Here is a 26,747-nt window from a genome sequence, read left to right as displayed (position 1 = left end):
AGAGTTAACTATAGCTATCTACCATGACTTATTTGAGAATCAAAGAAACTTGATATCCTTAATAAAATGCAACTAGGTAGCTAGGAATCCCAATCAAAGACAATTTCACAGAGCATGGAAACTGAAGTGCGTGCTCTGAAAAAGGCTAGCAAATACTTTTTGAGGATGTAATAAAAATGAACAACCATAGAAAGGACAGCAAGTAAATAAATCAGGCAAAGCAAAGGAAAAATAAATAAATAAAATGCCATTACTTACAGTTCTGGTTACATGATTTTCAAAGGCTTCCAAGTTATTTGCCTGCAAAATGAGAAAAACAAACTTTATTTTATTTTTCCAGCTAATTTAAAAATCTTCTAAGAAAGCCCTCCTAATGTATTCAAACAACAAATAAAATGATTCATTCAGAAGTATACATACATACTACAGTGTTAATAATCAAACTACCTTTCAAACAGATACAGAACATAAATTGATTTTTCATTATCACACCCTGAATTGGGCTCTTTTAAGCCAAAAGCAAGGTATGATACTGTGTATTCCCTCATATTTTTTCCAGTCTCCCACTCTATGCTTTTTCACGGAACAGAACTCATGTGTGGATGCTGATAAAGTGAACCATCCAGCCACATTCTAAGTACTCTGTAAAATCTATGTTCACAGCTTTAAAACACATTAAGTTCTATCTGTTGAAGTTTAAAATAAACACTTTTAAACTTTCAGAATCTACTACTATGAAAATATGACAGGAAAAAAAAATCACCAGAGGTAAAACCATCCATCAGTACATTACTTTAAATTATGACTACAATCATCAACACAAAATTAAGGCAATGTAATACAGTGGTAAATTTGCATAAAAAAGACCTCAAAATGTTTGCTTAAGAGTTCAACAAGGGCAAAATTTGGCATTTCATAAAATAACCTAGATTAAGTATTTCAACATTCAGGATTATATTGTGAGAATACCCTAACTATTTCACCTTGAAAAAACACTCATTCAAATGAGAGAATTAAGTTACACTGGAACTAAACTGGTCCTACATAAGACTGTACCAAAACTCAGTGTGTTCTGTTTCACAGACCTGGAAGAAGTCCATTGTGCGTAAGGAAATATCTAATGTTTAACTAATTAAAATCATTGTTTCAAGAGAAAATTTCAAATTCTGTACAAAAGACCAACAAGGTTTTACCCAAAAAGTCAGTAAGATTACAGCCACTCTGGTGTGTACACATCTCAAACTCCTTTTGTTTATTCCCCATGCTATGTGTATTTGCATACAGGCATTTCAGTTTAGGACATGATCAAACTTTTGTTGGATAAAGTGGCTGGAATTCTTCATGCTGCTCCTCAGGAGATCTCCTGCTAACCTCTGATCCTTCTTCTGGCTTTAGGCGTCTCTTGCTCATACTAGCATTGAAGCAGTAAAAGATGAATGAGGTTCCTCTCTTCAAGCAACTTTAGTTTAAAGCTCTCTTTACTAGCTTGGCAAGCCTGTAACTGAAGATGTTCTTCCCATCCTTCGACAAACAGATCCCATCAGTACCTCAAAAAGTATCACAGTTGAAAAAGCCAAAACCCTGGACATGACATCATTCTCAGAACCATACCATACATTGATCTGCACATTCTATCAGTCCTTGCAAAGCCTTTTCCTTTAACCAGTAGGAATAAAAAGAAGACACCTGCACACCACAGCCTTTTACAGATGCTCCCAAGGGCTCTGTAGTCCTTCATGATACACCTTGGACTGTGTGGATTGCTCTTCAGAGTGTTGTTGACGCTCACATGAAATAACCACAGTTTATAGTAGTCTATGTGCTGGATAAGGCCTGCTAATCTCTAGCATCCCTAATATGAACCCCAGGTAGGCAACATACCCCTCTTGAGCTTGAGTCAGTCTGGCATATGTCCATCTTCTGCACCTCTCAGCAGACAGTCACCTACAACTATCACCTGTTGTATATTCTTCGTTGTACTGGTTATTACACAAGCAGATTGGGCTGGCTTAGTTGGAGCCAACACCTCCCCTGATGTACGACGAGTCCATCCTCTTCAGTCCACACAGTAGTGAAACAGTTCTGCAAAAGCAGCTGAGGCTTCAGTGGAAGCCTCTTTCTCCTTCTTCTGGAAGTGTTCCAGGTCAGGGTGGATGTGGGTTTGGACAACTTGATCTAGCGGGAGGTACCAGAGTCCTAGGAAGGGGTGGGTGTAACGTTCCACTGAAGAACCTTCCAACCCAAAGCATTCTATGATTCTTCTGTTGAAACACCCAGCTGATCAAGGCTGGATTCTCATGATCCATAAAACTCAAGACAGCGAAGTAACCAACAGCTTGGTAAAGAGTTTAAAATGAAAGCTAAAGCACCACATAGAAACAAAGGAACACAATATTTGCCCATGCTAGGAATACCAGCATCTGCTCAACATGGGTACCCCAGAATATTTGTTGACAAGCACCCCAGAATACTTGCATGCCCACACAAGTCCACCACACAGACATCAACAGTGGAATCAACTGAAAATATGACTCCAAAGCCTACTGTAGGAACAATACCTTGACACAATGTTCCATAACTGCCAGCCATTTTTTTTTTTTTTTGGCTGGTCACTGATGTACTTATGTTCAGTTTCTCACTAGCAAAGATTCCACCACTGCAAATGAAAATAAACTCCTACTGCAAGTTCAGATACACTCTAGTTACAAATTTCAACTGCAAGTGCACTTATGGATTTTCAGAGTGTCAATTACATTTGCAACATCCTGCTTACTTCACTGACCCTGCACACAATTTAACAGGGAGTACAAGATGCACTAACCATAATCCTTATATAGATGCAAAACTGGCTAAGGATTAACCAAACCTTCAGAATAGTCTTTCAAGTTACATAGTTTTTTGTTTAAAACCTTCAGTTACGTCATCAGCCAGGAAATACATACTGTTGAGATTTGATGCATACAAACTTATCACTCAGAAAAAACTATATAGACTGAGCAGTGCTATTAATTCCATCTACAAACCTTAACCTAACTGAAAATTCTAAGCTCTTCTCAGCAGATTAAAGATTGTATATAGAAAAGAGACACAAATAAACTTACCTACTACTATTTCACAGTCTCCTCAGGAAACTGCTACTTAGAGAAAATGACAGGCCCATATACAGAAATGCAAATGACACCGTTTTTGGATTCATTCAGGGATCTCTTCACAAAGAGACGGGTGCCATAAGCAATGTGCTTGGGAAAATACACCACCTGTTTTGCTCTTCACCAGAAGGCTCATACACATGCCGAACTCACTACCTATCCTTTTAGAATAAAAAAGCAGACTATGTGGTATTTCATATAAAGTAAAAATGTAAGCTAGGTATACCTAATGTCCGTCAGTTCAGAGGGATGTTCTCATTGTTCTGTTTAGCACTGGATTGGTGAAGCACAAAAGTTTCCCAGGATAACTAGGGTATGGAAGAAGGAGTAGGAAGCTCTTCAATTTTTTAAGTTTTGAAGTTGCTCTCCAGCTTGCTAAGGCCCTACAGAAACACCTTATAGTTTCTCACTCTAGTAGAAGTGATAGCTCTCTTTGTCTTATGAAAGAAAGAGAATACAGAATGGCAGCAACAAACAACTTGATGTTAACTATCTCAAACAGACTTTCCCTTAAGTCTTCTGATATAAGGGGAAGAGTGCTGGAATGAGTTATGGGGGAAAACAAGCAACAAACACATCTGGTAAATATATATATAACACACACATACACAATGCCCGACATTAACTTCTTACTTTCAAACCTGGTCTACCTGAGGACATACACTCAAATCTCCATACCCTTAAGCTCACTGCATGTCTTTAACAGGTTTGCTCCAAAGCCAAATACTGCTACTCCTGCTGCTTGTCAAATTAAGAATTAAAACTATAAATAACTCTTTTCAGTGGAAACTAATGTGGTACATTTACTTGAGATGCAGAAAACTCAATCGCAAGTCTCTAATTTGCAAAAGGATTGTGGCTTTGAAATAATAATCTCACATCCAAGCCAAACAAGTTAACCAGTATCAGTCATGCTATGATAGAAGAGCTACTTACCAAATTTCTAAAGGATTCAGTACAAGTCTGACTTAACTACAACACTGCTTTCATATTGGCATGGAGTGATCATCTTAAAACACTTGTGCCAATTATAAATGTCCCTGTCTTTTAATCCTGGAAAGAAATCAGGAAGGAGATTGTAAAGCCATCATAAACATAAGACTACTGGATATCCTAGTGAAAAAAAGTAAAGCAAAACAGAAGTATTTCACAAAAAGCCAAATTTTCTGATCTTAAAAACTCTGTACCAAAACTGTGAAAGTTCTTCCCTTCTTCTCTAGAACATCTTCCTACTTCAGTTTTCTCCATCCCCTTACAGAGAACGTTAGTCCTAATCATCCCAGTTACGTCAGTTCCAGCTCCCCAGTTCTCTCCCACTCAGAAAACATACATTCTCCACAGATAAACTGAAACCTATATTAAGGGAATGATTTTCCAAGCAAGACAAAGATATGTTTAAAAAATATTCAATGCACCTTTGCTTGCTCATCAATTCAGGAAAGCTGTGTTGACCAAAAGCAGAAGAATATCATTTCCGTAAATGTTTATCCAAAGTCCATATACTTCTTTTCATGGAGACACAGGCATTATGGTTACTGATGGTGACAAAGCAAGAACTGAACAGGAAATACAAAACACTTCACTGGATATTCCCATCCTTTCCAAACAAACTAGAGAACAGCACCGTAATTCTGCATTTCCTTCTCCACAAAGCACAGCTTTTTTTATGAGTCAGGCAGTTACAGCCCAGAGGACTCGCCAGAAGAACTGCTCTGGTGAATCTGAGGGGGCGAGGCAGGAACAATTATAGCAACAGGGAGGTGTGGTGGTCTTTGCGTGTCCTTTATCTCCATCAAATCACACTTGTTACATGTGTGCTTGATTTGCGTACGACCTCACAAATCCTGCAAGATGTACTCTGGATGTAGCAGGTGGGACAAAAAAAGTAAGTCCCAATACCATGGTTAGGTATTTTCCTAGTTTTCCACACCTAACATTTCCATTCTTTTGCCTGAAAGAAGAAATAAAAAAAGGAAAAAAAGATAACCCTGAAATGAATTAAATTTAAGTCACTGAAATGTATTACAAACCAAACCCACTTGATGCAATTTTCCAGATAGACTTTCACTGATTTAAGCCAGAAGCCAAAACTGCAGCTGGCAGAGCAAAGTAGTTGCACGTGTCAGTTCAGTTTAATTACTGTCAATGTATTCCAGGGCATTTGAAGGTCATATCTGATTAACTCAAGTTAACAATCTTCTATTTCAGTACTCAGATCACACTTAAAATGAAACTGGAGAATCCAATCCTTCATCTACATGCTCAGGCCTTCCCAGAAGTACCAATGGTAATTCAGCTTCAGATTTCTCAGGAAATCTTGCAAGCTCACATTAAAAAGAGGTGGGCTGTACTCCATGGGAACAACAGATTGCTTCACATCTTTTTTCTGTGAAGATGCATTTGAAAAGTAAATGCATGAAATAAAGATAAAAAGAAAAATACTCTGTCATGCCTACTGATATTTCCCAGTCAAAGCGTGTGGGGAGGACTGAATTTAATTTAATGCATTTAACCATTCAATCAGTAGAGTCAATTTAAGATAAGAATCCAAATATGCTATGAGGTGCAGGCCTTCACATCACACTTCCTTAATGCAAGATGTGCACCAGGGTATGTGATGGGTCTCTGAGGAATTAAGATTTAATTTTCTTTATTCTTTTTAAAAAAACATTGTCATGAAGGATGAAATAAAAATAAGTAGAGGAGACAAACTCATTACATTCATGATACATCTTAGATTGTCATGAAAGAATTACAGATTTTAAAAATGACCTCAAAATAACATCCTTCCTTTGGCCTTCCTTTTACTCTTATATTTTTGAAGTGTTACATGAAATCAAAAGCATTTGGAGCTCTAAGTTAAGGATCTATGCCTTCTCTTTTCTTTTCTTGTATTAGAAAATGTAATTTTTAAAAAGTGTATTTGTTACCAATTACTTAAAAATGTTAATTTTAGAAAATAAGATCAAAAACTTGTTACTCTTTCAAAACAAGATCCAGCAGTTTCAGAAGAGACTGTTTAAACTTTGGTATTTATAAAACTTTATGAGAACAGTTACATAAGCTAATAAAGCTCCCACATACAAAGACAGTGACCATGGCATCATGGCATCTTTTTCTGTTTTTCCTTTTAAAATCCTTGGGTCACGCAGTACATTTTCCAGTTTAAAACCGTTTCCCCTCTTCCTGTCGCTACATGCCGTTTTAAAAAGTCGCTCTCTAGCTTCCCTGTAGGCCCCCTTCAGGTACTGGAAGGCTACTATAAGGTTCTCCCAGCACCTTCCCTTCTCAAGGCTGAAGAGCCCCAGCTCTCTAAGCCTCTCCTAGTAAGGGAGGTGATCCAGCCCTCTGATCATCTCTGTGTCTCTGCTCTGAACCAGCTCCAACAGCTCCAAATCGTCTTGTTTTGGGGGCCCCAGAACTGGATGCAATATTCCAGGTGAAGTCTCACAAGAGGAGCAGACAGGGCCAGAATCATCTCCCTCAACTGGCTGGTCACACTTCTCTTGATACAACCCAGGATAAGGTTGGCCTTCTGGGCTGCAGGCCCACACTGCCAGCTCACACTGAGTCTTTCATCAACTGACACTCCCAAATCCCAATCTGCTCTCAAGCCATTCTCTGCCCAGACTGCATTTGTGCTAGGGATTGTCCCAGTGCAGGTGCAGGACCTTGCACTTGTCCTTGCTGAACTTCATAAGGTTGGCACAGTCCCACCTCTCAAGCCTGTCCAGGTCCCTCTGGATAGCATTCCTTCCTTCTAGCATGTCAACTGCACCACTCAGCTTGCTGTCATCTGCAAACTTGCTGAGGGTGCACTTGATCCTACTGTCCATGTTGCCTACAAAACTATTACATGGTAGCTGTCATAGCACCGATCCCTGAGGAACACCACTCATCATCAGTCTCCACTTGGAGAATGAGCCATTGACCACAACTCTCACAGTGTGACCATCCAGCCAACTCCTTATCCAGTGAGTGGTCCACCCATCAAATCCACTTTTCTCCATTTTGGCAACCAGGATGTCATGCAGGACAGTGTCAGATGCTTCACACATGTCCAGGTTGATGATGTTAGTTTCTCTTCTTTTATCCACTGACGCTGTAGCTCCATCAGAAAAGGCCACCAAGCTTCTCAGGCATGACTTGCCCTTGGTGAAGCCATGTTGCTTGTCTGCTCCATGATCTTATCAGGCACAGAGGTGAGACTGACTGGCCTGTAGTTTCCTGAATCATCTTTTTTGCCCTTCTTGAAAATAGGGGTTATATTTCCCCTTTCCTGGTCAGGTGGTCTGTAGCAAACCCCCACTACAATGTCTCTTTCCCCTGTCTTCCCTTTAACCCTAACCCATAAGCTCTCTGACAGCTCCTCATCCACCCCCAGGTGGAGCTCCATGGACTCCAACTTGTGGCTGATGTAGAGGGCAACACCCTCTCCCCTTCTTCCCTGCCTGTCTTTCCTAATGATTTATACCCACCTATTCCTACATTCCAGTCATGAGAGCCATCCCACCACATCTTCATGATGCCAATGACATCACAGCCCTGTAGGCACACACATGCCTGTAACTCTTCTTGCTCATTCCCCATGCTCCGTGTGTTAGCATACAGGCATTTGAGTTGGGCTTCCATTGAGGCAGATTTACCAACTGATCCCTTATCCCGCTCTTTAGGAGCTGCCTTCCTGGCCTGTGATCCAAATCCAGGTCCAGGGCACCAGCTGGGTGCATTACAAAGAGTATGGCCAGCAGGTTGAGAGAGGTGATCCTACCCCTCTAGTCTGCCCTACTGAGGCCACATTTAGACTACTGTGTCCAGTTCTGGGCTCCTCAATTCAAAAAAGACAGCAATCTTCCAGAAGGAGTCCAGCAAAGGGCCACAAATTCATTCCATATAAGGAAAGACTGAGAAATCTGGGTCTGTTCAGCCCGGGGAAGCGAAGACTGAGAGTGGATCTGATAAATGTTTATAAATATCTAAAGGGAGACGGGAGGCAAATGGATAAGAACAGGCTCTTCTCAGTGGTGTGTAGCAACAGAGCAAGGAGAAATGGCGTAAAACTTGTACACAGGAAGTTCCATACTAACTTGCCAAAGAACTTCTTTACAGTGAGGGTGACAGAGCACTGGAAGAGGTTACCCAGAGAGGTTGTGGAGTCTCCTTCTCTGGAGATATTCAAGATCTGCCTGGACACGTACCTGCGCAACCTACTGTAGGGTACTTGCTTTAGCAGGAAGTTGGACTCGATGATCTCTAGAGGTCTTTTCCAAACCCTGCAATACTGTGATTACTATCATCTGCCTCAAAGTGAGACACATTGAGGATACCCTCCTCTGGAAACTCTAGTTTAAAGCCCTCCTGACTAAATTGGAAAGCTGGTTGCCAAAGATGGTCCTCCCCTGAAAGATGAACCCCACTGTCCTCCAGAAGATTTCCAGATTTCTCAAAGCTAGTTCCATAGCATAAGTAACTGAAGCCCTGTTCATGGCACCATTGCATTAATCACGTACTGATTTTCTTAATTCTAATAATCAATGAAAACCACATTCTGAAGAAAAAGAGCATCGGTGAATTTCATCTGTCTTCAACAGTATTCCAGCAAACATGAAACTGAGAGCTTAACTACAGTTGTCGCAATAAGCCACATTAAATGCAGCAATACAAGCAACTGCCTAACTATATGTAGCAGGAATTTAGAGCAGGTGTGCGTATTGCTCATTTATATGAGAACTGTAAGACTGGAATTCCTCAGCTGGAATGAATGGAGACAAGCACATGTTTCAGTAGCAAATTGCAATGGAACAAAGTTTTACTTTCTTTGACCAGAATTCTGTCCCTCCCAATTAATTTCAACTACTTGTCATTTATGTACTCAATTTATTACAATAAATACAGTAATAACAGGAATTGCTTACAGTTAGTATCACATAATCAGAGAATCACAGGGGTTGGAAGGGACTGCCGGATATCATCGAGTCCAATCCCCCAGCTAAAGCAGGTCCATAGAATCAACAGAATAACCCAAATTGGAAGGGACCTACAAGGATCATCGAGTCCAACTCCTGGCTCCTCACAGAACTACCCAAAAAACAAACTCTCTGTCTGAGAGTGTTGTCCAGACACTTCTTGAACTCTGGAAAGCTCAGTGCCGTGACCACTTCTCAGGGGTGGCTCTTCCAGTGCCCGATCACCCACTCAGTGAAGAACCTTTTCCTGATATCCAACCTGAACTTCCACTGTTGCAGCTTCATGCCATTCGCTCAGATTCTATCACCGAATGTCAGCGAGATCAGCACCTGACCCTCTACTCCCCCTTGTTCAGAAGCTGTAGGCTGCAATGAAGTCTACCCCCAGTCTCCTCTTCTCTAGGCTGAACAAACCAAGGGATTTCAGCCACACCTCAAGAAGTCTTCCCTTCTAGACCCTTCATCACGTTTGTAGCCCTCCTGTGGACACTCCCTAATCGTTTTATGTCCTTTTTGTACTGTGGCACCCAGATCTGCACACTGTACTCAAGGTGAGGCTGCACCAGTGCAGTGTACAGCAGGACAATCACTCCCCTCGACTGGCTAGCAACACCGTGCTTGATGCACTCAAGGATACAGTTGGTCTTCCTGGCTGCCTGGGCACACTGTTGACTCATGCAGAACATGCTGTCAACCAAGACCTCCAGAGGGCAATGGACTCAATAATCTCCAGAGGTTCCTTCTAATCTCTATGATTCTACAATCTCTTTCTGTGGGTCTGCTCTCCAGTATCTCATCCTCCAGTTTCTATGTATACCAGGGTTGCCCCTTCCTAAATGCAGATTTTAGCACTTACTCATCTTAAACGTCACGCAGTTGGTGATTGCTCAGCTCTTTAATTTGTCAAGATCTCTCTGCAAGGCCTTTCTACTCTCAATGGAGTCAGCAGCTCCTCCCAATTTAGTATCATTAGCAAACTTGCTCAAAACACTTTCTAGTCCTACACCCAAGTCATTTATCTCTCAACTGGCCCCAAATGGAGCCCTGGGGAGCCCCATTAGAGACTAGATACCCTGTTTCCTGTAACCTTTTGGGCCCAATCCATCAGCCTATTGCTCAGCCACTGGAATATGATTTCGTCTAGCTGTATGCCATTTTGTCCAGAAGGATACTGTAAGAAACAGCATCAAAGGCTTTACTGGAATCCAAAAAGGTAACATCAACTGTCTGGAAGGTAAACTAAATGGGCAACCTTGTCACAAAAGGAAATTAAGTCAGCTAAACAGGCCTTATGAACATCTGCTCCCTGTGCCCAATGATCCCTACAAAGGCAAACAGCATCACTGTAGTCTTCCCATGTGGCATGTTCTTGTTTACACTGGCCTCGCATTTTCTATTTCCACTTAAACTCTAGAAGACCACCACTGTTCAGCCAACCCACCCTTCTGCCCTGCCTGTTTGACTTACTACATTTTGGAATTGCCTGTTCCTGTGCTCTCAGGAGGTAGTACTTATACTTACTTTTTAAGTAAACCAAAAAGAGGCTCACTGCAGTAGGTTACACAGGAAAGCATCCAGGTGTGTTTTAAGGATCTCCTGGGAAGAAGACTCCACAATCAGTTCAGACACCTCCTTCCAGTGCTTGTTAACCCACAAACTAAAGAAGTTCCTTCTCATGCTCATAAGGAACTTCCTGCATTCCAGACTTAGCCCACTGCCCTTGTTCTACCCCTAGGCATCACTGAAAAGAGCCTGGCCCTATCCTCTTAACACCCAACCTTGAGATATTTATAAGCATTGCTAAGGCTCTCTCTAAGCCTTCTCCAGAGTAATCAGTCCCAGGTCTCTCACCTATTCTTCATAAGGGCCCCTAATTATCAGTGTTTTTTGGCCTTCCACTGGACTCTCTCCAGTAGCTCTCTTTCTTTCTTGAACTGAAGGGCCCAGAACTGGACACAGTATTCCAGATGTGGCCTCACCAGAGCAGAGTAGAGAGGGAGGATAACCTCCCTCAATTTGATGGCCACACTCTTTTTTTAAACACACCCCAGGATACCACTGGACTTGTGGCCATCAGACCACACTGCTGACTCACAGTCAAGCTGTTATTCACTAGGACACCTAGGTCCTTCTCCACAGAGCTCCTTTCCAGAAGGTCAGCTTTACTGATGCATGGGTTACTCCTCCCCCGGAGTAGGACTCCATACTTTCCCTTGTTGAACCTCATAAGCCCAACTCACTAGCCTGGAGAGTCAAAAAAGATTGTACTTCAAAACAGAATCCTTCACTAAACAGACACATTTTATTTGTGTACAAGGTAGGCTTCTAATTCAAAAAATGTAACTACATTTCACATCAAAAACAAAACACATAGCACAATCTTACTCTCAGTAATAAGAAGTTAAGTACATAATGCAAATATTTAACCTACAAGTTTGCCTGGAAGAATATTAAATGGAATTCCAACCTTCTTTATGACTAGAACTAGTAAATATTTAATTCATGGGCCAAATAAATCTCTGGTTTCATCTCTGCCAGTAAACTAAAACAGGTTAGGTCACTTTTACCATCCACGCTGTTTTAATCTTCAGCAGGTCACCAAGTAATTTGGGCCCAGATCAATCAGCACTGCTCCATGCTCACTGTTCACATAAACCATGTTAAACTGAAATTAGTATCAGCTATGAGTGGTAACATATTCCACAAGTTGCTGCATGTTTAAAATTGTTGCTGTGTCACAGTGACAATTTTTTCATGTTAGAATCAATATTCAGGTTCTATATACAACAAAAAAAGAAAAAGTAACCACAGTTGACTATATACATCTAAAACTGTGAGCTGCAAACTTAAGAAATAGGTGCTTATAATTTTAGCAGTAATGTCATACAGAATCCTCAGACTGTAACATAGATTAATTCATAGAAGTACCGTGCCAAAATGAGGAAGGACCTTTCATACATTCATACTCACATTTCTAATAGTAGCACGAATCACTGATTTTGTTTTCCAGCCTTTCTTTTAATGAACAATAATTAAGAAAAGCATGAAGTGATGCTTCTACAGCACCTTTCTGCTTCTGCAATTCATACAAACACATCATTACCTCCATTTTGCAAGCAGGGAAATCAAGACACAAATATGAGCTAAGTGAGTTGCCCAATTCATATAGCAAGGCAGAAATGAGATGTATGATTCCTAACAACCAGTGGCTGCATCACATACTTAAAATACACAGAGTTCCCAGTTGATACTTGGAAATCAGCGGTTGAGTGCGTAGTCCTAGTAATGATGCTAGCAAGCAGTAGCACTGGTTCAACAAATAACAGTCGCATGCAATCCTCCAGGCAGTATTCATGTTATCAGTGCAGCTAAAATAACCAAATTCAGCCTGAGAAGGCTCACCTGCTTTTTTTTAAAAGGATATAATGTAGCAAGGACAACTATACATGAATATTGCAGCATGGACAAATCAGTCAAATCACCTTAGGAACACTCCTGAACAGCAGAAAATATTTGAAACAGAAAATCCATAGCCTTGAAAAATGCTCAATAAAACAAGACTGCTGCATGGGATAGGGCACACTAATAAGCTTCAGGATTAGACCCTTTACTTGCTGTGCCTTCACAGGGGAAAGTGGTATGGTACTGAAGAGACTACAGGTGGCTATGGGAATAACCTAGTCTATAACCTTGATGGCTATCACAAGTGCCAACAATACTTACCAGTTGGTAGTTGCTCAGAAGAAGGCAAGGTGTCACCACCTACGAAAAAAATAAAATAAAATAAGGACAAAGAATCTTCCTTTGCAATTGATCTAATTCTATAGATTGAGTTCCCTCGAATACTGTTAATTCTAGTTATTGTCAGTGGGGCACTAAGAAGACCAGGTGCGGAACTGGAGTGTCCACAACTAAGCTTAGCTACATTACTTGCCCTCAGCTGCCTGAATAGTCAGCAAACATTGTGTGTATCACGCTGACTTTCTGTAAGCGGTGAAACAGGTTCAGGAGTAACTAATTCCTTCAGGTCATACACACAGGAAAGCATCAGCGGCTTTCTCCACCACCGCCACCATCCAGCCTTTTCAGCATTCTTCTAAGATCAGCTCAGTTTTGAGTTAGTAAAAACTGGTCTACTTTTTCAGGAGTCTAGAACATCAGCAATTCACTTTATCTTATCTTTCTTCTCTATTTTATTATGGTGTATGAGCTGAGCAGCACAAGCAGATTACTCTATGGACCCACTTAATTTCACAGGCTTTTCTCCAAAGATCCAGAGACATAAAACTGCAAGCAACTGCATCTGTGAGGAGGCAAGTAAATATATATCGTGTTCTCTATCATCTGAAAACATTTACATTTATACAACATACAGACCAACAAGTCAGTTTCATCTGAATAAGTATGTTAAGTTCACTGAAGCTAAAACACTTCCTGAGAATAATATGTTCTATACACACGTCAAAAAGAATTTTGAACATTCACCAAAAAAGAACAGAAAGAAAGCCAGGAAAAGCATGAACAACTAGGATTACATGCCAACCTAGAGAAATTGATTATTAATTTCTTTCCACAGACCCATACAGAAGGCTCCATCAGACCTCACACACACACTCAAATGACTGTGGCTAATAAATTCATTCTTTTCAGTCAAGCTTCAATAATAGTCATCAAGCAAACTAACTTAATTATCTTGAGATTAATCCTCATAAGTGCCATTTCAATTAATACATCCAACTTCACGGTTATGACTCTCTTGGACAGGCTCACCGCTCACACAGCAGAGGAGATCTAGAAACTCTAAGACAACACTTGAAATAAAAAAAGAATGTTCCTTAAGGAATTGTTGGTGAGCTTAAAGTCATAGTATATGGAGTGGTTTACTGAACACAAGGAGTGTGATGTGGAATTTATAATCCTTAGATTAATAAAAAATGAGATACAGTTAATGAAAGAGAGCAGGCTACAAGAATAAAGAGAAACATCTAATCCCACATGCATAACAGACAAAAAGAGGCAGACCTGACTACATCATAACAATATACTCAGGTATTCACTCCCAGAACCATCTTTAAACCAGTAGTGTGAAAGGGCTGGCATTTATAGAATCACAGAATTAGCTAGGTTGGAAAAGACCTACAAGATCACCTAGTCCAACTATCCACCTACCACCAATAACAACACTAAACCATGTCTCTCAACGCTATATCTAAATGTTTCTTGAACGTTTCTTACCTCCATACCTGGGTCCTTGCACATGAAAGATGTAGGTTGATCCTAAAGTAATACTCCTATTTATTGCCATAGAAACTAATATAAATAGCACAATAACATTGTTCGACAGAGCAAATTCCCCCCTGCAAAACTCCACTTTTCCACATACTCCACCATTAACTATGCATTTTCACCAGTGAACAAAAGCTTGCAATCTGCTCTCACAAAAATCTGCACTAGTAAAAGAGACCCACTGTCACTGCTGCCACTGCTGAAATGCAAAAACCACCACCTCACTGTGCTAACATCCACCATTTGGTCTCCATAAACGTTCAGCAACCACCAACGAATGTCAAGGGGTGCCATTTTTTCACACGGACAAATTCAATTATACACCTTTGCCTCAAACACACTTCCATTCCAGACACCGTTCTGTCAGACTGCCCCCCTGCTGCCACCATTTTGAACACTGTTATGGTTTGAAACATAGCACAGATAAGTTGATTTCCACCTTGATGCACATTTAACTCATTTAAATGAGCATTCAAATCTACCAAAAATACTAAATCTGTGAGCCATGTTCTGACTCACATTTGGGCACAAGTTTTCCTTTTGATTCCTTAACTGATTCAATTCCATTTCACGAATCGTGAAGTCTTTTTAGCATGTAACCCTGACTTAGGCACCTTCTGAAAAGTAAATGATTACATTCAGAGCAGCTCTAGTAGAAATGGCTTATTGAGCCATACCTGTAGCATCAGTACTTTCATCTATTGCCAAAGCGTAAAACTTGAAATTAGCACCTTTTCTCTTCAAATTTCTTTTAACGTATTTATCTATTCCTTCAGTTTGCACGGCTATAGCCTACTGCAACAGATTCAGGATGTAAACTCCAAGCAAATGGAAGAAAAGTTTATTAGGATTAGTCAACATGGATTTACCAAGGAGAAATCACCCTTAACCAACTAGGTAGCTTTCTGTGATGGCAGCACCAGCTGGGTAGATGAAAGGAGAGCAGCGGATGTTATATACTGTGACTTCAGCAAGGCTTTTGACACTTGTCTGCCACAACATCCTTGTAATGAAGTTTAGGAAGGGCTGACTGGCAGACTCAGCTGGTCATGATCAATAGCAGAGTCTAGTTGGAGGCCTGTAACTAGCAGTGTTTCCCAGGGGTCAATGTTGGGTCCAGTCTTGCTTCAGATCTTCATCAATGACCTGGATGAAGGGACAGAGTCTACTCTCAGCAAGTTTGCTGATTATACTTGCTTGGGACCAGCGCTCTTCAACATCTTTATCAATGAGATAGATGATGGAATTGAGTGCACCCTCAACAAGTTTGCAGATGGCACCAAGATGAGCAGAGCAGTCAATACATTGGAGGGAAGGGAAGCCATCCAGAGGGACCTGGACAGGCTGGACAAGTGGGCCCACGAGAACCTAATGAGGTTCAACAAGGCCAAATGCAGGGTGCTGCACTTGGGCCAGGGCAGTCCCAGGTATTCATACAAACTGGGGGAAGAAGTACTCGAAAGCAGCCCTGCAGAGAGGGACTTGGGGGTCCTGGTGGACGAGAAGCTGGACATGAGCCAGCAGTGTGCGCTGGTGGCCCGCAGGGCCAACTATGTTCTGGGCTGCATTAAAAGAGGAGTGGTCAGCAGGGAGAGGGAGGTGGTGGTCCCCCTCTACTCCGCTCTTGTGAGGCCCCATCTGGAATACTGCGTCCAGGCCTGGGGGCCCCAGCACAAAAAAGATGTGGAGCTCTTGGAACGAATTCAGAGGAGGGCGACCAAGATGATCAGAGGGCTGGAGCACCTCTCCTATGAGGCAAGGTTGAGGGAACTGGGCTTGTTTAGCTTGGAGAAGAGAATGCTCCAGAGAGACCTCATTGTGGTCTTCCGATACTTGAAGGGAGTGTATAAACAGGAGGGGGATTGATTGTTTGTGAGGGTGAATAGTGATAGGACAAGGGGGAATGGTTTTAAGCTGAGACAGGGGAGATGTAGGTTAGATATTAGAAGGAAGTTTTTCACACAGAGGGTGGTGACGCACTGGAACAGGTTGCCCAAGGAGGTTGTGGATGCCCCATCCCTGGAGGTATTCAAGGCCAGGCTGGACGTGGCTCTGGGCAGCCTGGTCTAGTGGTTGGCAACCCTGCACTTGGCAGGTGGGTTGAAACTCGATGATCTTTGAGATCCTTTTCAACCCAGGCCATTCTATGATTCTATACAAAGCTGGGAGAAGCAGCTGACACACTGATGGCTGTATGGCCCTTCAGCGAAACCTGGACAGGCTGAAGAGTCAGGTGGGGAGGAACCTTATGAGGTTCAACAAGGACAAATGCAGGGTCATACCACCTAGAGAGGGATAACCATATGCATCAGTATAGGTTAGGGGCTGACCTGTTGGAAAGGAGCTCTGCAGAGAAGGACCTAGGTGTTCTGGTGGATAACAGGTTGACCATGAGCCAGGAGTGTGGCCCTGTGGCCAAGAACTCCAACGGTATCCTGGGGTGTGTTAAAAAGAGAGTGGCCATCAAATTAAGGGAGGCGATCTTCCCCCTCTGCTCTGCCCTGGTGAGGCCACATCTGGAATACTGTGTCCAGTTCTGTGCTACTTGCACCAAAAAATGAGAGGGATCTTCTAGAAAGAGTCCAACAGAGGGTCACAAAGATAATGAGAAACATCTCCTGTATGAGGATGGGCTTGGAGATTTCAGGCTCTTCAGTCTAGAGAAAAGAAAGATCAGAGGGGATCTCATCAATGTTTACAAATATCTCAAGCGTGGGAGTCAAGCTGATGGAGGCAGACTTTTTTTGACGGTGTGCAGCAATAGAACAAGGGGCAAAAGCTGGCACACAGCAAGTTCCATACAAACACAAGGAAGAACTTCTTTACTATAAGAGTGACTGAGCACTGGACAGCCTGCCTACAAAGCAGTCCATTTTTCATTGAGCACTCTTCATCCACGATGTTTCAATTTTTGGGTTCTGTTTTCTTTTGAAATGGCGTTAGGTAGGTATATTAATACAGCTATCTAAAAATATCACTATTGGCAATCACTATGTTTTACTAATCAAATGGCACAAGCACATGTAGCATGTAATACACACAGGTTTCAATACAACTGAATGTGTGTGACAGGTGTAAGAGGTGGAGTAAGCACTGCACTGTGCCCTCTGGCATAGTGGTTTCTGCTCAAACAGTGCTAATCACACACTGATGGTTTGGCTGTTGCTGAGTGACGGCCGCATGCCCAGGCCAAGGCTGCACCTCTTGGCAGGGAAGAGCTGCTGCCATGACAGCAGAGCAGCAGGGGGTGGTCCACATTACTACTAGCTGTCCCAGGCTGTATGTGGGCCACAGGCTGGGCATGCCTGATTTAGAAGGAAGTATACATCTAGAAAGCAAAACTGCAGAACTCCATTTTAATATCAGTGCAAAGATAGAAAGAAAAAAAAAAAAGAAAATCCCTCATTCATTGGTTTAAAAAAGTTAAATATACTGTGTATTAACTACACAAAACAACAAACTTCTAATTTTGTTGATCCTCACTGAAGCTATAGCTAACCTTAAGAAAGATATTTACAATCAAAAGGTTTGTCAGCTTTCAATATACTGGCTATGAATATATTCAGTTAAACAAAGCACTTTTACATACTCACTTGAAATTCACACTCTGGTTTTTAAAAATAGGTACAAAATCAGTGCCCCTCCATCTGCACCTGGCATACAGACACATTAGTCTACCCACAAATAACAAGGTAAATACCTGAAAGTCAAATAACCTGTTCTTGTACATATAATTCAGTATAACGCAAAACACATTCCTAGTGTGATGCTTCCAGAATCAAGTCTTACACTGAAGAAGTCCTGTTTTGATAGAAAAAAGATTTAAAACAATTTCCTTAATGAACAATTCTGACTCCAATGAACCGGAAAGTAATTTTACTTCATACAACTGTAACACTAGTCACATGAGTTAATGAGTAACTGACCAATATGAGATAAATATTAAGTCAAACAAGAAAAAATGTCAACAAATGGCATGATACCTGACACTAAGGAAATAAAATACGTCCCCACTTGCTCTAACAGAACCACAACCAGTACTCCCTCACAGCTGCATAATATGTCATTTTCTTGGATAACCTCTATTTACATTTCAGTATATTTTTCACTTCCCCATGTGTCATTCACATTGTACTTCTTTTTTATTTTCTTTTTATAAAAAAAGTAGGTGATCTTCCAGAGGAAGAACCATCTTCAAAGAATGAGCCAGCATTCCTTCATTCAGAAGGAGCCTATCAAACCTGCATCTCAAAGTCCACATCTTAAATACAATCATATTACTATTTCAAAATTCATACAACTTTACCATTTAGCTATAATGACTCACATGTGATTTCAGTATAGATTATCAGACTGGTCAATCATAACTTCCCCTTGCTGAATTTTCTTCTTTTTTGGCAAGGTACTTGGCTCTGGAATGGACACATTCCACACTGAAGCAGGAAACTGCCTCAGCTGGTTGAGGGGTAGCCCTATTAGGGCGCAGCTGCCAGGTGTTATTGTCCTCCGAGTAGCAGTGGAGTTCTGACGTTATGGGGTCAGAGCCAGAAGCAGTGGCGGGATCACCCCCTGCATAAATAAAACCTTCCACTAGGGAGCGGAGCAACCCAAGAGCAGCGTGAACAGGAAGGAAAACAGAGCATGGCACGTCAGTTTGCACAGGCGGGCAAGCAGGGGGGGCTTAGAGATAGCGTATCTCTAAGTGGCTCACCTACTGGTTGCCTCCCAGACAGCAAATCTAGCCATGGTCTCCACAAGGCAGAAAGCTCTGGCAAGAAAGAATGCGGCGATTCAGATGGAACGCCCACCTAAAAATGTGGCAGTTCAAGTCTCTGGCTGCAGCAAATGGCTGAGCCTGTTGCTGCCGCTGAAGGGCAGCAGGGATTCCACCTGCATGAGGTGTGCAGGTGGATCATCTGCTCAATATGGTTGCAAAGCCCAAGGAGGAGATGGAGAGATTACAGAGTATCAGAGAGTGAGACCGGGAGATAGATTGGTGGAGTAACTCACTGCTGAATGTGTAAGAAAGATATCAGGGTGATACCCTCCCAATGGTGGTAGGCTCCCTCCCTGCCACCGTCGAGCACAGGGAGAAATTTAACAGAAGAGGAGAAGAAATAGGTCCCGTTCTGACCTACCTCAGTTCCCCAGGTGCCCCAACATAATAGGTTTGAGGCTCTGGAACTTGAGGGAGAGGGGAGTGAGGACGTGGTTGGAGAACCACATTCAAGGTTCTCTTGGGTTAGGCAGTTGACTCCACAGTTCAGAACAGCCTCCATCAGGAAGGACAGAACAGTGACTGCTGTAGGCAACTCCATTCTGTGAGGAACAGAGGGCCCTACGTGTCAGTGCAACCCTACCTGCAGGGAAGTGTGCTGCCTCCCTGAGACTCAGGTAAGGGAAATTTCTAGGAAACTTCCTAGTCTGATTTGCCCCTCTGATTATTATCCTTTATTGATAGTTCATGCTATCGGGTAATCTACCTGATTCCCACTTCCCAGAGACAAATATGGAACAAACTAAGTAATGTAAAAATGAGAGTATTCCAAGCAACTCTAATGTAAAAGGGATAATTTCTGAGTTCTTTGATCCCACTTTAGAAGGCTAAAAAAATCATTATGTCCCTTTAAAAAAAAAATTAAAATTTACATATCAAGATACAAGGATGAGAGCCAGACAGAAAATAACTGGGCCACTGGTAAGGACTATGGTTCTCCCTAAAATGAGCCAAAACTGATCAGTTTTCAGGGCACAGGAATGAAAATCAAACAAAAAAAACTCCCAAAACATCCTGATGTTTTCCAGGAGCAAATTTACATCTGTCATGAAAATACAGCCCACCCATGTTTTGGTAGTGAACAAAGGAAAAGCAGAAGTTGTTTTGTTTCGTTTGCTCGGTACCATCTTATTTTCCTCTTGCCAACTACTAGGATTTGCAAACAAACAAACATGCTTTGAATTTGTACAGGTACCACCTAGGTCTTGCACAACATAGCCAACTATCTGAAAAAGAGAATGAATTAGATTTCCTGTCTAAAAACACTAGCATATTTTTGAAGTACTTTTTCAGTTTTGGAAAGCCTCAGCAAATTAACTGCCAAACACAGAACCCTGTAGTACAGCACTTCTGCTACTTAAAGAATGCAAGGTTTATGCTCACAGAAAGCAACTTCACATCCTTTTGCCACTGAATAGCCTACAGTTCTGATTGAATCAGAAGGCTTATTCATTGAACACAGTTCACTACAGTGATACTGTAACTAACCAAGGGCAGAATATTTTGCAGGCAGGAGGATCTGCAAAATACTGCTTCTGAGGACTACCAGGAAAATTCTAATGACCACTCTGAGTTGCAAATATCAGTTACAAAACTCACACAGTAATCTCAACTTCAACTGCAAACATTTTTATTCTAGTCCAATGCTAAGCAGCACTAAAATTGTTGCATGCATGCTAATATAACATACTAATTACTTCCTACGAGGGAAAAAAATATATTAGAATCTTAAGCCTTATTGAATGCGTTTCTGTGTACAGATTCCCACAAAAATGTGTCAACTACAGAGGTTCATATAGTTGTCCCCTGGAAACAACATGGCAGAAGTTTTCATTTAGGGCCTTGATTCCTTCTTCCCAAAATCTGAGATAGTTGAGGAGAAAGTATACTCCTCTAGCCATTGTATGGGAACTGCTGAGTCATGGCCTGAACCACTGATTGAGCACCTGGAGGAAAAACCCAGTCAGCCCTGGGAGCACAGGTGAAGGCAAGGTCTTAGGCCTCATTTAAGGGCTGACTGCCCCTGAGGAAGGATCTCTTTCTGGAGATCCCTCCTTGGTGGGAGCCTTTTCATGCGAGCCCCAAATCTTCCGATCCGGGTGAGCGCTGTATTTTCTTTCCACCTTTTGTAACGCTATTTCTATCGCGTTAGTCCTGCTTATCACTACAAACCATGCACACTGATTTTTTTTTTTTAAAGAAAGAAAACAAAGCAAAAAAACTCACATGAACCTTTTGAGAAGCAAAGCCACCAGTATTTAGTCCACAGCTGCTCATGGCAGTGTTAATCTACACTTTCAACTGTCATATTAACTAAGTCACAGAAGCTGACAGTGTTTCACTGTACTCAAAGCAATTTTTTCCAGGTTGCTCAATTATTTTTAAAACAAAGAGTTTTATTTCAAAGTCACTTACAAATCAACTTTGAATATTCAGTGAAAAGGTTTTGCAAAGAAAACAAAAACTTACTGAGGAAGTTTAAAATATTAAGCTGTACTCCTTGAAAGGCAACTGCACATAAACATGAAAATTAGAAGGTTAAGAGAGAAATACACAAAGATTTTAAACAGCCACTACAGAAGTAGCAGCCCTTTCTTTTAAAAGTAATACACAGTTTTGACATCTTACAAGTCTGATTTCTGTTCTAATTTTGTATTATTTTAAACACTCAAAGAGAAATCCTTTCCACTCTTCTCAACAGACATGCTGAAATTCCTTAACAGCAAACTCAGGCAGCATCAAATTAAATAGAAAAGAAATAATTATCACTCTGAAAGAGAAAGAACATTGGCAATAGTTTGAGAAATGATAACATCGAAGATGTAGTTGCTTCCCTCTCAAAACTGACCAAGTATCACCATGATCATACCAACCCAACCTTCCTAACAGTTCACAAGCAGTAACTGAATATATGGCAGAGATTAGATATTAGAAGGAACGCGGTAACCCTGGAAATCTCAGTGATTTTTTTTCATGTGAAGAGATAGTGCCTCTAGGCTGCTACTGTTTAGTTGCTTGTGCTATCAACCTCTTTCCTGGTTTTATCTTTCTAATGGAACTAGTAATCTAGAATGATCCAATTTATTTATTTTTTTTAAATATCCTTACCTTGGACTGCCTGTCAAAATGTACTTTCTTAAAGCATTAAATGTCGAGCGGTGTCCCCTTACACGCTTTATGCTTTAGCAGTGAATAAATAAGTAGCATACTGCAATCAGGACATACAGAACTGCATGCAGCATGTGAAGTCATCAGCTTTCTGCTCATGTAACAATACAGAAGAACTAGAAACAGCATCTCTGAAATACTACACTGTACACTATCAGCAGACAGCAAAGAACTTTTAAACACAAAGTTTACTTTCAAGTCTCTTTCTGAAAATCAAACAAAACCATGTAAGCACATCTGAAATTAAGATTTAAGCTAAATATCTGATATGGGAGGCATAAAAGTAAAGACAAAGCAAAGAAGAAAACGTATAAAACACAAAAACTGGATTCACTATTCTGAAGATAAAAGAGAAGAAAAGGTAAAATATTTTTTTTTCTTTTAATTTGGATATGACTTACAAGAGCAATAAGAAAACAAACTAATCCACAACCATAATTAAATACAGTTTGAATTCTAATTAAGAACAATGCATTGTCCATAACTCAATTCTGAAAAGTTACTACACTGTTTAAAAGACGGATGAGCTGCACTTTCATTAAAAACAGATAATGATGAATTTCTGATAAAGTTCAGTGGGTATTTCAGATGAATTCCAGCAGTTACAGTGAATTACATCAGAATAATGTTTATAAAGAAGCTGCCTTCAAGAGCACCCACTGAAAGGGCCAGACACCAGCCTTACAATCTTAATAAGGCTACCCCCAGTAAACACACAGATTACTCACAAAGCAGTCCAAACAACAAAAGTCAACTGATCCTTTTAAAGTGCTGTATGGGAACTGTTGAGTCATGGCCTGAACCACTGATTGAGCACCTGCAGGAAAGACCCAGTCGGTCCTGAAAGCACAGGTGAAGGGAATTCACCTGTGTGACTGGAAGGGGTGGAGCCTGGCTCCACCCTCTTAGGCCTCATTTAAGGGCGGACTGCCACTGCAAAAGGATCTCTTTCTGGAGATTTCTCCTTGTTGGAGCTTTTCCCTGCAAGCCCAGGATCCTCTGATACAGGGTAGGTATCTTCTTTCCTTCCTTTGTAGCACATTTCTATCGTGCCAGTCCTTCTGCCTCTTTTGTAACACTTACTCTCTCATGTTGATCTTTCCAATTGCTACAAGTGCCAATACATTTTGGGCTTTAAATCTCTGTACTGAAAATAAATGACCAATACAACAACTACTTTTTTTACTTCCTCCATTTCATTTTCACAATGCACGTTGAATGTGTATCCCAGGACTAAAACCAGCTGTTGCTCCTGTCTTATTTTTATTGCTGTGATTATTGTCTATCTCTCCATTATAGCACTGCTAGTAACATTTTTACAGGAACTTAAAACTACTGTTTTTGTTTTTTACATTTCTATGCATTTCTTTCTGTAATTATGTTTGTTTTTCCTTTACTATTAGGGAATCTAAGAAAGAAATGAACAGTGTGATGCGGGGTGTAGGGCAGCCTCACTCCTGTTCTCTAAACTGTTTAAGCTATTGCTGATCAAAGAAAACAGGAGACCAGGGTCAAGGGGAGAATTATGATATCTCAAATTCAAGTGCCATGAAAATAAGAACTAGTTAAAAAAAAAAAAAAAATGGCCTTTAAGCAAAGCAACAGGATGAAGTGTCATGTCGAGTTGGTAACTTTTATGATTACAACAACTTTAGCAGCTTTATAAGTGACAAAACGCTAAAAATGCATCATACATCTTCTCTAATAAAAATAAACCACAGAATTTGAAGGTAATAAATTGCTTGACCTAGCTTTAACAGCATTCAACTGACACACTACAGCTCAGAAAATGAGTCTGTCTGAACAAGGATTTTTAGGTCATTCAGATCAAGTCTTGATGCTCTGATTAAATCTGTACTCCATTGATATGTCTAAATAGCTCACTGAAACGCAAAGGAGGAAGTGTGTTGAATCAAACTCACAGAAATTATTTTAATCCTGCTGGAGAGGAAAAACATAGAGCCACATGCATTAGTATATTAGTTTCTTTGAAACAGCAGGTCAGACTGGCGAAGTATTACCCTGCATTATGTAAAAAATAATGGCTTAAGCAAGGCAAAAATATTTTCCAGGTTGAGTTGAGGACACGTGTAATGCTCACTATGAAAACCGAAGCAGACAAAGCTAAATGATACCGCTGAATGACACTGTTGTCCTGATCCAGCTAAAGACTTCAACAAATACTTAAATTACCTTAAAATCAGTGAGTTTAAGTATTTGCTTACAAACTTGATAAAATCAGTCAGCTCTCAAGAGGGACTTAACAGCATATAAAAAGTGCCTCAAAAAATAGGTCATGAGGTTCATTCTCCACCTTCTAGTTTTCCCACAGAACAGGAAATATAAACTGATTTTCTAATGCTCAGGCTTCAAAGAAAAGATGTTTGTCTATACTTGTGAGACAATACCTTTCAATTCCCCAGCTTGATACAAATCTCATATATATAACTGCCAGAGCAAAAGTAAAAACCAGAGAGGGGAAAAAAAAGTATCTCAGGACAGAAAGTTAAAGGAAAATCACGTGGTGAGACCAAAAAAAGTATTACATGCAGGGAGAAATGCCCCATGGTCAAGCTACAAAAAGAAATGGAACTCAAATGGATAGTCATGTGTCTTGGTAACATACCAAGTTTTTGAGGCTCAGAGCAACAGTGCTGTCATAGCCCAGCACTTGCAATGCACACTGAACTGATAAGAGGCTCACTGAGCACTGCATGCAAAATACACTGATTGAGAAGCTGCATCTGAGGTCAAGCATACACCAAGGTCTTGCATATTGCACTAGCAGAAATACAGCAAACAACTTCACAGATAGGTTATGAGAGTTCAGTGGCTTCTTCAGAGCAGAGTGATCTATTGAACCCGTTATGGCAGAGCCCACTCATAGTTCTGTTTCTCCAGGACAGGATTAGATTACTTCAGTCCTCAGAAACCTGTCTGCTTTTCACCTGAACAAACCTATCTGTGAGACTTGTTCACTTATTTGTAAATAATCACTTTCATGTAGAAAACAAATTCTTTTCTGAATTTGTGGATCCTTAATTTCCATTAATTTATCCCCCAGCCATGTCTCCACATCTCCTTTCTCACCTGAACTGCAGATAGTAATTTGATAGAGATGGATCCCTCTCAAGGTTTTATATCCAGATACCTATTTGGTATGCATTTCTTTTTTCCAAAGACAATACTAATACCATAGAGTTTGGTTTTTGTGTGTGTGTCATGTGTGTTGTTTTTTAAAATTTAACTTGCTACAGGCTGAGAGAGCTGGGGCTGTTCAGCTTGGAAAAGACTCTGGGGAAAGCTGATAGTGGCCTTTCAATATCTAAAGGGGGCTCTAAAAAAGAGACAGACTCTTTAGCAGGGGCTGCTGTGATAGGACAAGGGGAAATGGTTTCAAACTAAAAGAGGGGAGATCTAGACTGGATATAAGGAAAATTGTTCCTTACAGTTGGTACAGCAGTGGAGCAGTTTACCCAGAGATGTGGTGAATGTCTCATCCCTGGAAGCATTCAAGGTCACGCAGGTCCAGGCTCTCAGCAACCTCATCTAGTAGCATATCTCCCTGCTTGCTGCAAGGAAGTTGGACTAGATGACCTGTAAGGGTTCCTTCCAACACAAATGATTGTGTGTTTTACAGTTCATCCAAATTTAGCACTTGTACCTGCAACCCTAGTGGATTCATGCTACATAATTTCTAATGTTAGTCTTCCTGCAGTTGATTAAATGGCCCTGAATACAACAGTCGACAATAATGCAATCTGATCTCCGCTTTCTTGTTTCCACTTGTTTTCTTTGCTTCAGATTTTTCTCCAGTTGTGACCCAGGTTTTGAAACATTACTACAATTCTCACCTGCATTTGTTAATTTGTATTCACTGTACTCGACAGGGAACAACCTCAGAACATTTCCAGGTTTTACACTAAAACAAAGCAGCTGACATATCAAATGATTCTACAGCTTGGTTCTTACTTCATTTTTATATTCTAACCAAATTCAGAACAACTCTTTATTTCTAGGTCTGTGTGAACTTTAATGTCTGATTTACATAAGCTTGTACATGAAAGTAAAAAGTTAACAGCAGAATTCTCTGGAAAACCTTGACTGTAGTACTACCAGTGAAAGGTCTGCGCTGCTATTTGCTTTACTCTGCTGATGCACTCTTAAGAAAAAAAAAACCCACCAGCAGGATGTCATAAGCTCAGTGCCTGTTCTCATTCCCTCCCTTTCCAAGTTATTAACTGAACTTCTCCGACCCACTTTGCAGTGGGGACTTTCAACTACTGTAACAAATAATTATGTCTGATAAGCTGTAAATAGGGTATTTCTATTGCAAATGCAGTAACACTTTCCTTGGAGTTAAAACATTCTATCTAGGGAAAAGATATATTGCAGAAACTC

The 26,747-nt window shown here is 40.8% G+C and overlaps 1 protein-coding gene across 35 annotated transcripts in view; it reads right to left on the bottom strand.

Annotated features, from left to right (window-relative positions):
• The window catches only part of TNS3 (tensin 3), a 290,201-nt gene that overhangs the window by 173,234 nt on the left and 90,220 nt on the right, over window positions 1-26,747 (bottom strand). For 34 of the 35 annotated variants that reach the window (XR_002433899.1, XM_021382346.1, XM_021382352.1 and 31 more), the window contains 2 exons: window positions 12,839-12,877; window positions 259-300 (listed from right to left, as the gene is read on the bottom strand). Coding sequence is in view for 24 of the 35 variants with exons in the window: in XM_021382346.1 (XP_021238021.1) it covers window positions 259-300; window positions 12,839-12,877 (81 nt within the window). In the remaining 11 variants the exon portion in view is untranslated. Of the gene's footprint in view, window positions 1-258; window positions 301-12,838; window positions 12,878-19,539; window positions 19,735-26,747 lie in introns of those variants that run through there. The other variant, XM_021382351.1, reaches the window with a different exon arrangement.

This window comes from Numida meleagris, unplaced genomic scaffold, assembly GCF_002078875.1.
Source record: "Numida meleagris isolate 19003 breed g44 Domestic line unplaced genomic scaffold, NumMel1.0 unplaced_Scaffold218, whole genome shotgun sequence".
NCBI lineage: Eukaryota > Metazoa > Chordata > Aves > Galliformes > Numididae > Numida > Numida meleagris.
Note: the sequence above shows the minus strand (reverse complement) of the source record. Positions and strands in the feature narration are given on the sequence as shown.